Genomic DNA, 13,394 nt, shown 5'->3' with positions numbered 1-13,394 from the left:
TTCCAGCTTTTTGGAGGAGAAACATTATCACAATGACAGTCACTTACAACCTCTGCCCTCCTGGTTTTCACCATATCAGGTGAGTGAATACACATACATTACATCTGTGCTGTTTTTGTGTACGTCTCTAAGGTTCCTGCTTTAAATGTTTATCAAGCAAAGGTCATGTTTGCACTTCTCTTGTCAGACAGCATTTACGATTTCAGCTGTTGTGATTAAACGCTGGCCTGACTTGTACCGTTTTTGCTTGTTTCCTCTGCAGTGTGCAGCCGTTTTGTGCCCGCCCTCTGTTCAGGTAAGGAAACAGCTAGTCAGCACTTTATCTCATGTTGTGTCCATGGGTACCATGGAAGGATTTTTCAATGTCACATTCTTTTTCATATCTTCCTGTAACCTACAATGTGTAATAGTAGTGGTAATAGCAGGCTGCAGGCAGAGCATATTTAACAGTACTTTCTTTACTTCCCTAAACACCTACTTTCACCTGTAGTTTGAAAACAGGTGTTAGGAGAGGGAAGAGTGATGTAATAAACTTTAAGCAGAAACAGTCAGGTTGCTGACATTTCATACACACCTTATTTGTTTTATCCATAAAGTAACACTTGACTTTTACATCTTAACCTGTGCGTCTTTTGTCTTGTTTATCTTAGCCCACTGCGGGCATTCACTTCAAGTCTTAGACAACCAAAGTGGGAGAGATCAGGAGTTCTGCTTACCACAGCTGGTCCTACCGCTTCGGCCCACCTATGACTGCTGGATCATCAAGGGTGTGGAGGGAGAACCTGTCGTTCTCAGGTAGAGATGCTGAGAGAATATAAAAGACCAGAGACACAGGATGTTGCTTTCAGAGTTCAAAGATGTTGAGTAGTTTGCTCCCAATTATTTGCTGTCAGTCAGATGTGGGATATCTTCTGGGTCAATTATAGACTGAGCTGAATATCATGTAAATATTTGCAGACCAGTTGTACATTGTATTAATTGTTTTTCTGGAGTACTTGATTATTTCTGTGGTAAGAATGTAATGTATTATGAGTGGCCTGGAAGTGGGGCAATATGAATAAAAATCAGTCTGTAAAATTAATTGAGAAACAGTTTGTGGATGAAAATAATCAGACAGGAAGGTCTGATGCAAAGGCCATAACACACCCAGAGATATTAAAAGGATCGATACAATACTGTAAATTTTATGACAGCATTTCTTACAGTTTATATTGTTCAACATTTGTCTCAAAGGTGCTGCAGTTTCTCTTAAAGTAAGGTTTTCAGTCCGCCTCCTATTGCCAATCCCCTCGTTTTTCTTACTTTAAATCTTTTTTTCAGCTTTTCCCAGTTTTCAGCTCGGTGTAGGAAGGAATGGGTGTCTATAAAATCATCAACTGGTGGTGAGCCGGTTGTCCTCTGCCGGCTCTAAGCTGCCGCCGCCCATGGAATTCCCAGGGGGGAATATTACAGTGATGCACCACTTCCTCCCGCATCTGTTTCCTGTGTCATCGTTTCTGTTGAGCTATGCCAGAGGTATGATGATGTGGTGTTTTTTTTCCATAAACATCTTTTTCTAAACTCTTGCAAAATGCTGTCCTCCTTGTGCCTTGTCAAAAAAATAAATGGCTCTGCATTTCTGCTGCATGTTTAAGTTTGTTCTCATCAAAGTATCTTAATTTGTTTTATCCCTTTCTGTTTCCGTACATTCAGACTCAGGTGAATGCCCAGTGACATCTTTTGAATGCCTGGGGGGTCGTTGTCTTCCCCTCTCCTGGCGCTGTAATGGCCAGGTGGAGTGTCTCGGTGAAGGTCCCTGGCATCGGCACTGATGAACAGGACTGCGATGCAGAAGTGGAAAACTCCACAACCCCCAAAGCGACGCAGCACACAGGCAGAGGAGACCCAAAGAGAAACATATACAGAGATAAACCATGACAGGGACTCGGACAGACATAAGCCAGTAGATAAAACTTGGAGCTCAGACAGGTCAGCTGAGAGAAATAGTGAGTCTGAACTGTGGCAGTCGATGAAGGACAGGGAGGAGGAGGAGTCCCAGGTGGATCGGAGAGCAACCTCAGACTCATAAGGAGATGGCCTGTGACAACCCACTCCCATCGAGTGCCTTGCGGAGGGCTCCTCCAAACACTTTATGGGACGTTCTCCCCTCCAGCCATTCGGAATTCTGCTCTGTACTGTGTCTGGACTCTGGACCCTCAGGACTCCAGGCACTCAGACTGGACCTGCAGCAGTTGGTGCTGGGACATGGGGACAGACTCACCATCTACAACAGAGAGCAAGGCAATGGGGACGTAATTAAAACTGTGAGTTTGCTTTAATTGGAAAATGTATCCAAACATTCACAGTTTTTTAAAAAGCATTATAAAACAGTTCTTATGGTAACATAATGTCCCTCTCTGGCATTTTACAGATCACCAGCACCTCCAATTACAAGTCAGTCCAAGTGGAATCCCACACTGGCCTGCTGTCGATGGTTTACGAGACACTTCCTGGCTCAGAGGGGAGCGGTTTTAACGCCACGTTCCACGTCGGGAGCTACTGCCCTCCATGGGAGGGTCGGTGTGGGGAGCATCAGGAGGTTGTTTCACCCAGGAGCAAAGGTGCGACGGGAAATGGGACTGCCCTGAGACGGGGAAGGATGAGGAGGGATGCAGAGGCTGCAGTCCGAACCAGTTTGCCTGTGGGATGACGGGACAGAGGGCGCTGCCGCCAGCCACTTCTCTGGCAGGCCCGTGTGTTACCCAGTCACAGAGAGATGCAACTACCAGCTGTACTGTGCCGATGGCAGCGACGAGCGGGACTGCACCGTGTGCCAGCCAGGGACCTTTCATTGTGACAGCGACAGGTCAGTGTGTGTGTTTTGTCTGTGTCAGTCTCTCTAAGGTACTTTCACACTGAAAACCTGATTATCTCATTGGCTCGGAGAGGACAGCTGTCTTGTTCCCAGATCTTTAGTGCTGTTGATTCTGAAAACAGCAGTAAACAAAACATCTCACCTCGTGGTCCATTCAGTAGCTTTTCTGGAGATTTTGACCACATTAAATTGCTTGTATCAGCAGGTTGTGTTTGCTGTTGCCATGGAGCTTTAGTTCAAACTTTTGGCCTTGAGGCGATTTCACCTCTAGGATGATTAAAGGCTGATGTTCAAAGCTTATTCATGACCTTGAAAACAGGATTTGACAAAACAGCCTCTCTTCAAGGTCCATTTAGTAGCTGTTCAGCTACTGGTTTGCTTGTTTTTATATGTTTTGTCAAATGGTTTGTGTCTTCATTGTGGTCAGGTTAGCTAAGTATCAGTGCAAGGTGTGTCTGGGTAATAATGTAAGTGTGTGAGTCAGAGGGTGTGTACAGAAACCTGACAACATGAGAGTTAAAATACATTTTTCTGAAGTACAGAACCTGGTTTTGGTTTACTTTGGTGGATTTACAGTTGGGTTGCACTCATGATGGTGTGAAGCAATTCTGTAAATGTTAAACCAATAAGAAGAAGTGCCTGAAAATGGGTACATATCACACATTCCCATTCTGTTGTATTCAGCATAATAAAAGTTTAATTTTAAACTTGAGAATGGAAAAAGGAGTTCTGTGACCCGTTAAGAGTAGTTACTCAGCTGCATATATAAGACTAAAAACCTCTTCATTATTATGTAACAAAACAACAAAAAATTGTGAAAGATGTTAATAAAATTCATGGTGAATTATTCAATGTATTGCATGTATTGAACTGAGAGCCCCAAACTTTAGGACACAACCTCACATTAACTAGTAAAATACTATACGTTCTAACACACTGTCACAGTATCTGGTGTGCTGTTACCATGCTTTACAATCTAATGGTTTTATTTTGGGTTAGGCATCCGGATGTGCTTTCATGCGCAACTGAGTCTCTCACTCATATTATTCCTGCATACTCTAACACACAAGTGGCCCATTGTTTGTCCCGTCTGCAGGTGCGTGTTTGAGAGCTGGCGCTGTGACGGCCAGGTGGACTGTAAGGACGGCACGGATGAGCTCAACTGCACCGTCATCCTGCCCCGCAAGGTCATCACCGCGGCAAACGGTTGGCAGCCTGGTCTGTGGACTCCTGCTGGTGATCGCCATGGGCTGCACCTGTAAACTGTATTCGCTCAGGACCAGGGAGTTACAGGTACAGGATCTTATCTCAGTTACAAACATGTTTGCTTCCCATGTTTCCCATCTTTGCCTTTTTGAGATTATTTTGATTCTCTTAACCAGCATAATGGGCTTTTTTGTGACTACTTCAGCCACATTTTGTGTTGATAATCTGAGACAGTGAGTCACGAGAGGCACACTTTGTTTTCCTAACTGCTAGCTTCAGCCGCTGCCAACACTACCAGACAGCACCTCTCAAACACCTCACAACCTCCCACAACACAGCCAGTACATATCGTACTCACTCGTTTCCCTCCTACCATAAAACTACCAGGTTGTTGTAAACAGTCCGCTTCCCACGTGTGATTTGTCTCAGCCAAATTTAAACTATCTTGCAGCATCTTTATGAAGTCAAAACATTCATGCAACAAGAATAAACCATGTGTGGTGTTTGGGTTGTAGCAATTATTGAGGGTAATTTAGTATAAGAAGTATGACAAAGGAGTGTATACTGTATCTGTTAAGAACCTCCACGACAAAAACCAAAACATGTTGGTAGTGTGTAACAAAGTGTCAGTGCGTATGAATGCATCTTAAACGTGTCTGTTTTCTTGCAGCATGTTTGCTCCAATCAGCCGTCAGGAAGCGGAGCTGATCCAGCAACAGGCTCCTCCATCCTACGGTCAGCTGATTGCCCAGGGCATCATCCCCCCGGTGGAGGACTTCCCCACAGAAAACCCCAACGAGGTGAGAGAGAGGAGCGTCACAAGAACAAGAATCTGCTTACAGGATGAATATGAGCTTTTTATCAGTGTCAGATAATCAATAACCCTAGAGTCATTTCAGCTGATAACTGTATAGTGTCCTGTTAAGTGCACAGCTTGCAGTGTTTTTGGAACATTTCTTACATTATCATTAGTACAGCTTGCATATTTCTATGCAGTTATTGACTGATACTTTTCTGGAAATTAGTTTGAAAAAGTGGGGTTTATATAGTCAGCATCCCAACGTCATGAAGGCAGAGGTTTAACACAGGCTCCTCCAGTGTTGGTTGCATTATGGATTGTTTGTAGCCTTACTGTTGCTAAGCTAGTGAGTTCATGTCTGTTTAGTCTCATTAAAGTGTTTAGGAAGCTCAGTTTTACCGACAGGAGTCTCTGATGGCCAAAAAATACCAGTGTCACAGAAAAACAACAAAAAAGTGTGGAGTCACCTTAGTTCATTTACGTACATGCAGGCTAAATTTCAGTCTTGCCTCCTTCACTTCAGTGTCCAGTGTTGAGCTGTGACACTGACTTATTTGTTTGCACCTAAATTTAAAGCACATGACAGTAATGTGGAAATCAAACGTAAGCTTGAGCCTCAAAGGACCGTAACAAATTAATGTAATGCTCTAGAGTTTGAATCAAAGGAGTCAGTATGAAAACACTCGCTCACAAACTGAAGATGGGGAGCACTGATGATAGAATTAGTCGTGGGAAAAGAGGCCACATTGCTGAGTTGCACAATCTTTGACTCTTCAGCACGTTGAGTACACTACAGTCCACAGTGGTTCTTGTCTCGTCTGTCCTGAAGTCATGTGCTCCACTTCAGCAGACTTATTAATCCCCAGCAGCAGACTGTGGCCTGAAGTAGTGTTGAGATAGAGCTAATGTGCTGTTGCCATGCAAGTTCACACTAAGGTGCTTTATTATTAGCTGGTGAGGACAGCAGAGGTGATGGAGGCAGACGGATTAACTGTATAAAACAAAGCATGTACTGATGGGAAATGCCCAAGCTGCCTGCTTGCTCTTTAAACTTGGATCAGTGTATTGTGAATACAAACCTTTGTAGTGCGGATGATTTTAATACCATTTAAGGAAATGGAGCAAGAGTTGTTGAGTGTATTTTGACTGATTTTCTCTTTTCCACTCTCTGTTTCTTCACCTGTTCCTCCATGTCAGACCTCGTCTCTGTCTCTGAGGGGAATTCTCCAGCTCCTCCGTCAGGATGCCTCCAGCTCCCCGCATCGCAGACGCAGGCCCCGATTTGTCCGCCGGGCCGTTCGCCGCATGAGGAGGTGGGGTCTCATCCCCAGACCTCCCTCCAGGCCGACTCAGGCATCAAGCTCCGGTCAGCAGCAGTCGGATGCCGCTCCCTCCGGTCAGGAACCAGCTCACTCCACTCCCACAAGCTCCTCGTCGGCTGTGGAGGCAGTCAACCAGCCGGTGCCTCAGAAACTTGGCTTGTTGGCTCAGTCAGAGCAGCAGCAGCAGCAGCAGGAAGCACCACCTCCTCTACTGCCGCTTCCCCCTCCGCCTGTCTCCTCTCCGCCTCCACCTCCGTATGCTCCCCCAGCTCCTCCCACGGCCGCCCTTCACACTCCTCCTGTAGCCGTCCCTCCGAGCAGCCCCTCTCTGGCCTCCATCTTCCACACGCTGGGCCTGAGCATCTCCCTCTTCAGAGCCTCGCCTTCTTCCTCCTCCACCAACTCCATGCCCCTCTCCGCCTCCCCGTCTTTCTCCTCGTCCTCTTCAGATGACGAGGTGCTGCTTATCCCCCTCTCTGAAGACACCACTTCAGAGGATGATGTGCCCATGCTCACCTGAATGACTTCCGCACCCACCCAATACTCCACACCACTCCTTTTTCCCCCGACACACTGATAACTGAAACCCAGTCTTTCCACATTTGTTTGAACTTAAGCACAGGAGTGGCCCACAGCGAGACTCACCCTCACTGTGCAAGTCTGGTGCCTTTTGAAATTGCTTTGAGTTGGATTTATTGACTTATGGAATCAAGTATTTGACCATTTTTAAAGACTTCCTTAAGAAAGTGTAAGTTTTAGACGAAAAGCATGGCTGATGTATGCTGGCGAGTAAGTGTAGGTGAGTGTTGGTTGTGCACTTAATTAACGCTGGGCTGCACATTGAAGGTAAACTTTTTGCACAGAAGAATCTTCCCTATCCAGATACTGAGGCAGGCTACTGTCAGTTGAATGATTAGAGTTTTTATGATGGAAAATAATTGTGTTTGTATGGCTGCAACATGCATTTGCATTTGCTTACATAGACAGTGGAGTATGTTTGTAGATGTGGATTGTCCCCACATACTTCTGCCACTTGCATCCAGTCTCACGTTATATCACAGATATTATAGAAAAAAAAAACATTTCCCCTATTTAAGTGCCTTTGAGGAGTTTCCTGTAGATGGCTGGAGGTGATTGAGATGATTCCTGAGTTACACACTGCACACGAAAACACACAAAGGCACGTTTTCCTTACATCACAGCACGCATCGACACATCAGTGACTTTTTATTATAACGAAAAGAGATGCATGTCTACTCTGCAAGCTGGCAATAACTTTTTGGGACCCCTGTTTTAGTGCACATCGATTGCAACGTAACATATATGCGTGTTAAAGTACACACACGTGTACACTTCCTAAGTGAATGTATGTAATCTACAAAAGCAAACGTGTCAAAAGACAATCTCTCTGGTGCCTGATTTTAGATGTGTGTGTGTGTGTGTGTGTAGTGTGCACAGGAAGATAAGGCGCCCTGGTGATGAAAGGGGCCCCGAAATCACAAAATAACCTCAACTTGAATCTTCAGCCCCTGAGGGGAATTGATCGCATTCTGTCACATTTTGACACAACAGACTTGTGGTGTGCCATTTGTATTGTTGTAATTTTATGGAGTTTTTATTTCTGCAAGTTACTTATCTTTTGTTTTTCTCTTTCGGTTGTTCTCCTTGCTTTGTTGAATGTACTAGGGTCGATGTGGACTAGCCAGAAGTTTTAAATTTGCAGTGTAATGAGATAAATAAGAGAGAAAGTGATTTTATGATTTATTAGGGTCAACTTCACTGTATATAAGTAAAAATGTGGCTGAGATTAAACAATTTGCACTTTTAGGTTTTGTGTATTGTCTGTGTTTTTTAAGCAAGTGTGTGCGCGGCTGACACCTCAGTAACAGATGAAAGAGCTGTCGCTTTGTGCTTTGTATTCAAAACTCCTGTAGAAATTCACAGACTCCTGAAAGAGCTCCTCAGTTGGTGTCCTGGAGAGAAGCTGATCATCACTGGTGCACAGGATAAAGGTGAGTGCAGAGAAAATCAAGCTGTACCATTGAACACTGAAACTACATGGAGAGACTGATGTTGCATCAACCTTCAAGGTAATTATAATGATTAATTAATAACTAATTAATAGTTCAGTGCTGCAGGTAAGTGACTGCTGAATTTCACTTTACATTTAGCAGCTGCTTTGGCAGGCACACAGCCTAGTTTTTTCACAGCAAAGTCAGACCCCACAGATAAAAAGTAGTCCATGATAATCTTTGAATTATATTGAGTTACTGTGTGTTTTATGTATATTTTATTATTTGTAGAAAGTAGGAATCATACTGTGAGTCCAGTACATTACATGCACCTTTAAATGTCCTGATAGGTTTTGCACCATTATGAATACATTTTACCAACAAAAAAAAAGAAGAAAAAAAAAAAAGTTCCATCTTGACAAATGCTTGATATTGAAAAAGTGATTCAAAATAGGCCTCGGCCAGTAAACAAGAAAACTAAACAGACTGATAGCATGGCTTAAAACATTTTCTGCTGAGTCAGCTTGAATTCAGTAAGTACCCTCAACCTTTACATTTATTTTATTCAGTTAACTTTAGAATTTTGTTAACAATTATAAAAGTTTTACACTGCTGGGAAAACAATTCTGGTGGTGAAACGATTCAAAGAATTCGATTAAAAAACTACTCACTGTCGTCCTGTGTGACTTTTAAATAGGTTCCAGCCATAATTATGGCTTTACCTCCATCCCAGAGACTGTGGGTGGGGATGTTGGTGGTAATGGTGGTTGAGCTCCCTGGAGTCCTGCAGAAGTGCATCTTTGATGAGGTTTCTTCAGAGCGGTCAGAGCTGCACCCATCCACCCAGACAGCCCACCCAACGAGCCCAGACTCAGATCCCTGACCGGGCAAGAGCACCCGCCACCCTCTAAGCAACAAACCAATGGTGGAGGATGGAGGACAGTGAAGCCCCCTCCTGCCTCTCCACAGCCAATCAGGATCCACACCTGGATTCCAAGAGAGAACGACAACCTATCAGACGCAGAGAAAGACAGACTGAAGTCAGCAGTGGCCGAGGCTGTGAGGGTGGTGTCTTCTTTACTATCAGGTGAAAATGACACACACACACACACACACACACACACACACACACTTGCATACAGAGAGACTAATATGAATCAATTATTCTATGACCTTTTGATAGTGAACAGAGTACTGGGTCCTCTGCTGCTCAGCAGAGACGTCAACAAATACTGCAAGTTTATCTGGAGCAATTCAAGAAACACCAACTACAACAGGTGTGTATGCATTGATTTCCACAAATTCAAGTCAAAACAAAGTGTTCAAATTACAGTCATGAACAGTTACCTTTCTACATCACTTTTAAAGAGAAAGTGACGGGGGTTAGTAGAAATATTAGCACTGAAATGCTTTAGTTCTTTATTGTATCAGCCATCTTTTCCTCTGTCATTGAGCACTGTTAACTAAAGAGAAATGTCATGAAAGTGGATTTAAAAAGTAACAGATTTCTTCCTTCAGGTGTGGTCGAGCCAACAACAACTACAGGAGTGAGACCTGTCTGGATGTGACGGTAAGTATCAGTCTGAACGATTTTAACAGTATGAACCTGTATCTGTTCCTTTTCTATGAATGACACAGAAGCTCCTTAAAATCCATTGTTTGTCATCCCTGCTATGAACAGATCCCAGATGATCACCTGGTTGGATGTGACATTTACCCAGAGCCAGATTCACCTCGTAGGACTGTTCTCAGACCTGAAGGTGCTGGACTCCCTGACACTGACTTCCTGCTGTACCTCCACACACAGTCCACTGACAAGTGCAGAGCAGAGGTGAAGACATATGTCTGTACTGATGAAACCCTATTTTAGCTGCTTTTACTGTTTCTCATTCTACATGCTTTCTTTCTGTGCACACAGCCTGATGTGTTTGCCTACGCTGTCCACTGCCAGACAGACACCCATGGGCGACCTGTGGCTGGGGTGGTGGTCATCTGCAGACTGACAGAATCCACGTACAACCACCAGGCTACAGTACAGGTGTGATTTAATATTAATAATACATTTTTAAAATGAAATAAATGATGGTGCTATGGAACATAAGAAGTAGCAGCAATCATAATGAACCTGTGTCATTGTTTATTTTCCAGACTGTGATCCATGAGCTGTTTCATGCACTTGGTTTCTCTAAAGATCTCTTCCACACCTGGAGAGATTGTTCCTCCTCTTCTCAAGGTTTTTGAGCTCATTGTAATATCTTTTTTCACTGTACCTTTAATTAGCTTTTAAGTATTCACATTAAAACATGAAGATGATAACATAGAAATAGAAATATAGAAAGAAATAGAATTTAATACCTAACAAGAAAGATTAAAAAGAAGAACATAAAAAGAAGACTCAGAAAACTGTGTTGATTTGTGCTGCAGTGGGTGCTGGATGTTCACCTCGGGGGAAAGTGATTCACTCTGATGGATCGGGCCAGATGAGGATTTACACCCCGTCTGTCATCTCAGCTCTGCAGAGGCACTTGGCATCAACTGACCCTGAGCTCGGAGGGCCGCTGGAGAACCTGGTACTGAGCAGCTGAACTTCAACAAACTCTCTAACAGATTCAACAGAACCTCTCCTTGATCTGTCTCTAACTACCTGTCACCACATCTTCTCCCCTCAGGATGTACATCCAGGTAGAGTGTCCTCTCACTGGGAGTCCCGGGTCCTGCGGGGGTCCATCATGGCAGCGGTGCTGGAGGACTCCACCACAGTCCGGATCGACCCAATCACTTTAGCTGCGTTACAAGACACAGGCTGGTACACTGTCAACCTGAGCCGGGCACAGAGTCTGGTCTGGGGTGGGGTGGTAAGAGGGAATGAAGTGTGTAGATATTTTACCAAGAAATTACAAACAGAATAGTAGAAAACATCAGCTACAGTTTTAATTTAACTAAAATCACCTGACTTCTGAGTCGTAAAACTGTTTGAAGAAAAAATACATAATTTAATGACAATGTGTGTTTTTTGTAGGTGAAGGAGCCATGTTTGGCTCCCTGTCAACCTGCCAAGACAACTCCTCATTCTTTTTCTGCACTGGCAGGTTAATTTAAAATCACATATTTGTTCTCTACACAATGAATTTTTACATATATACTAATTTTTAAGAGGATTACAGGTTCCTTTTTTCTTTTCATGCCACATTTCTAGCACTAATGTTCATTTAATTTCTCTCAGTGGAGTTGGGTGTCATTTTCTTCACCTCCACAAGGGGAGTGCCAGACTGATCCATACCTGGAGGGATGTGGTGTGTTCAAACCCCTCAAAAATGCAGTAAGTTACATTCCTATCGTGATTTTCTTGAATCTCATCAAACATAATCACCCTTTGTACTAATTTTACATCTTTTCATTAGTTTCATAATGATGCACATTCTTTACATCTGCTCTGGATTTGGAGATTTCCAGCTCTATAAATCAGTAATATCTGTATTTTATGCATTTATTTGTATTATTCTGCCATTGCAGCACCAAATGTTCAGTCTTTTTCCTCTTGTCCTTCAGAGTGAATGCTCAAGGCAGACAGCTGGAGACGATTGGAGTGGGGAGATTTTGGGCCTCGACAGCCGTTGCTTCTTCTCCAACCTGACCACACAGGTGTGTGTGCATGTATGACAATGTTTTCTTACCTGTATCCTCTGTTTAACATTATTCTTTTCTCTCTCCACTTGTCTTTTACATCTATACATACATCAGTCTCTTGTGTCTAGCAGCTCTGTGGAGGGTCGCTGTTACAGACACAGGTGTACTGGACCAAACAGGTACCAAATCCAGGTGTATGGCTCTGAGTGGGTGGACTGTCCATCAGGGGACACAGTTCAGGTAAAAAACCACATATGATCCTGAATGTTAAAATATACTTTGATAGCAGCTACAAAAAATAATGAATGAATAAAGCACTAGAGCCACCTAGTGGTAGGTTTGATAACAACCTAAACTAGGCGCATCACGTGACCCACCTCTCAGGAACCTCTTAATTAAAGCAGGTGTGCTGAAGTGAGAGGACGCCACCGAGATAGTTCTCAACTTCGTTGCAGTTTCTTTAGATATTAACTTATTTAATGTATTTTTAAAGGCCTGTTTATTTTGAGTAACGTGTTTACAACAGTTAGCCAAAGCAGTTTAGCCTGAAGCAGCATCTGTCAGCAGCCATTTAAACCCCTGCACCTTCAAACTGTGAGTAACTACGCAACACAGCGTCTGTTTCGAATAAGTTTATCAATGTAATAACTACAGAAGCCGCAACAATTTTTTTATTTGCTTTATTTGCTTTAGCACTTTAGCCTCTAAGACTACCATGAGCTGAGAACCTACACAGACACATTAAGAAGTGAACTGTGCAAATGTTTGTTCATAATAAGCCCAGTAAAGCATCTCCAGCCATGATATGTAGCCTAATAAAGACTGTATGAAGAATATAGTAGAATAAAGTAGCAGTGGTATATATATATTGTACTATAGTGTATATAGTGATATGCTTTAAGTGATTTAATACAATGTATTATCTGCTTTTCTTTGTTTTTATTTTTCAGATAAAAGGATACCAGGGTTTAGTTTTCTGCCCTGACAGGAGGTTATGCCTGTACCCTGACATTAACCCTCCCTCAGATGATGTTAATACATTTCCCTCTTCTCACACAAGGCAAGTATGATTTTTAAAAATCACTCATATTAACCTGCATCATACTAACCTTACCTTACTGTTTTTTGTTAGTGAGACGTCTCCTTCAGCTCAGGACGGGACCTGGTCGACCCTCTCAGAGCTCGCTGTACCACAGCGCTCTGCTTCACTGCTGCTGTGTCCTCCTGCTCCTCTCACTGTTACAGGAAGTGTCTCTCCTGCAGAGTCAGGGTCCCACGGTCCCAGAGGATCACGGTAACCTTTAAAAGCTTTCAGTATAAACAAACAAGGAAACAGTAAATAAAACACCAACATAATAGAGATAAAGATGTAAATACTTACACTGGAAAACATATTGAGCTGATACTTCCACATTTTAACATATGTGCAGATAAATTATCTTGTTTCTCGGTATCAGGTTGAATTCTCTTGTTGTCATATGACCTGATAAAATATTACAAAACAAAGGAGGAAGTAGTAGTACGAGTTTAATAATGTATTAAACATTGATCATATAAAGTGGTGCCTAAATGTG

At 43.1% G+C, this 13,394-nt stretch overlaps 1 protein-coding gene and 1 pseudogene across 1 annotated transcript; both read left to right on the top strand.

Annotated features, from left to right (window-relative positions):
• The first annotated feature begins 337 nt into the window (after positions 1-337).
• Positions 338-7,081, top strand: LOC108903032 (low-density lipoprotein receptor-related protein 10-like; annotated as a pseudogene).
• Positions 7,082-8,905: 1,824 nt separating this feature from the next.
• LOC108903031 (ciliated left-right organizer metallopeptidase-like) lies at positions 8,906-11,853 on the top strand. Its single transcript, XM_018705109.2, has 10 exons — positions 8,906-8,931; positions 9,012-9,280; positions 9,377-9,470; positions 9,712-9,763; positions 9,875-10,024; positions 10,112-10,231; positions 10,342-10,426; positions 10,618-10,763; positions 10,863-11,048; positions 11,743-11,853. The coding sequence occupies exons 1-10, from the start codon at positions 8,906-8,908 to the stop codon at positions 11,851-11,853; spliced, it is 1,239 nt and encodes a 412-aa protein (XP_018560625.2).
• The last annotated feature ends 1,541 nt before the right edge of the window (positions 11,854-13,394 follow it).

This window comes from Lates calcarifer, unplaced genomic scaffold (genome assembly GCF_001640805.2).
Source record: "Lates calcarifer isolate ASB-BC8 unplaced genomic scaffold, TLL_Latcal_v3 _unitig_4908_quiver_3203, whole genome shotgun sequence".
Taxonomy (NCBI): Eukaryota; Metazoa; Chordata; class Actinopteri; family Centropomidae; genus Lates; species Lates calcarifer.
The sequence above is the reverse complement of the archived record's forward strand: the minus strand, read 5'-3'. Positions and strand labels throughout refer to the sequence as shown.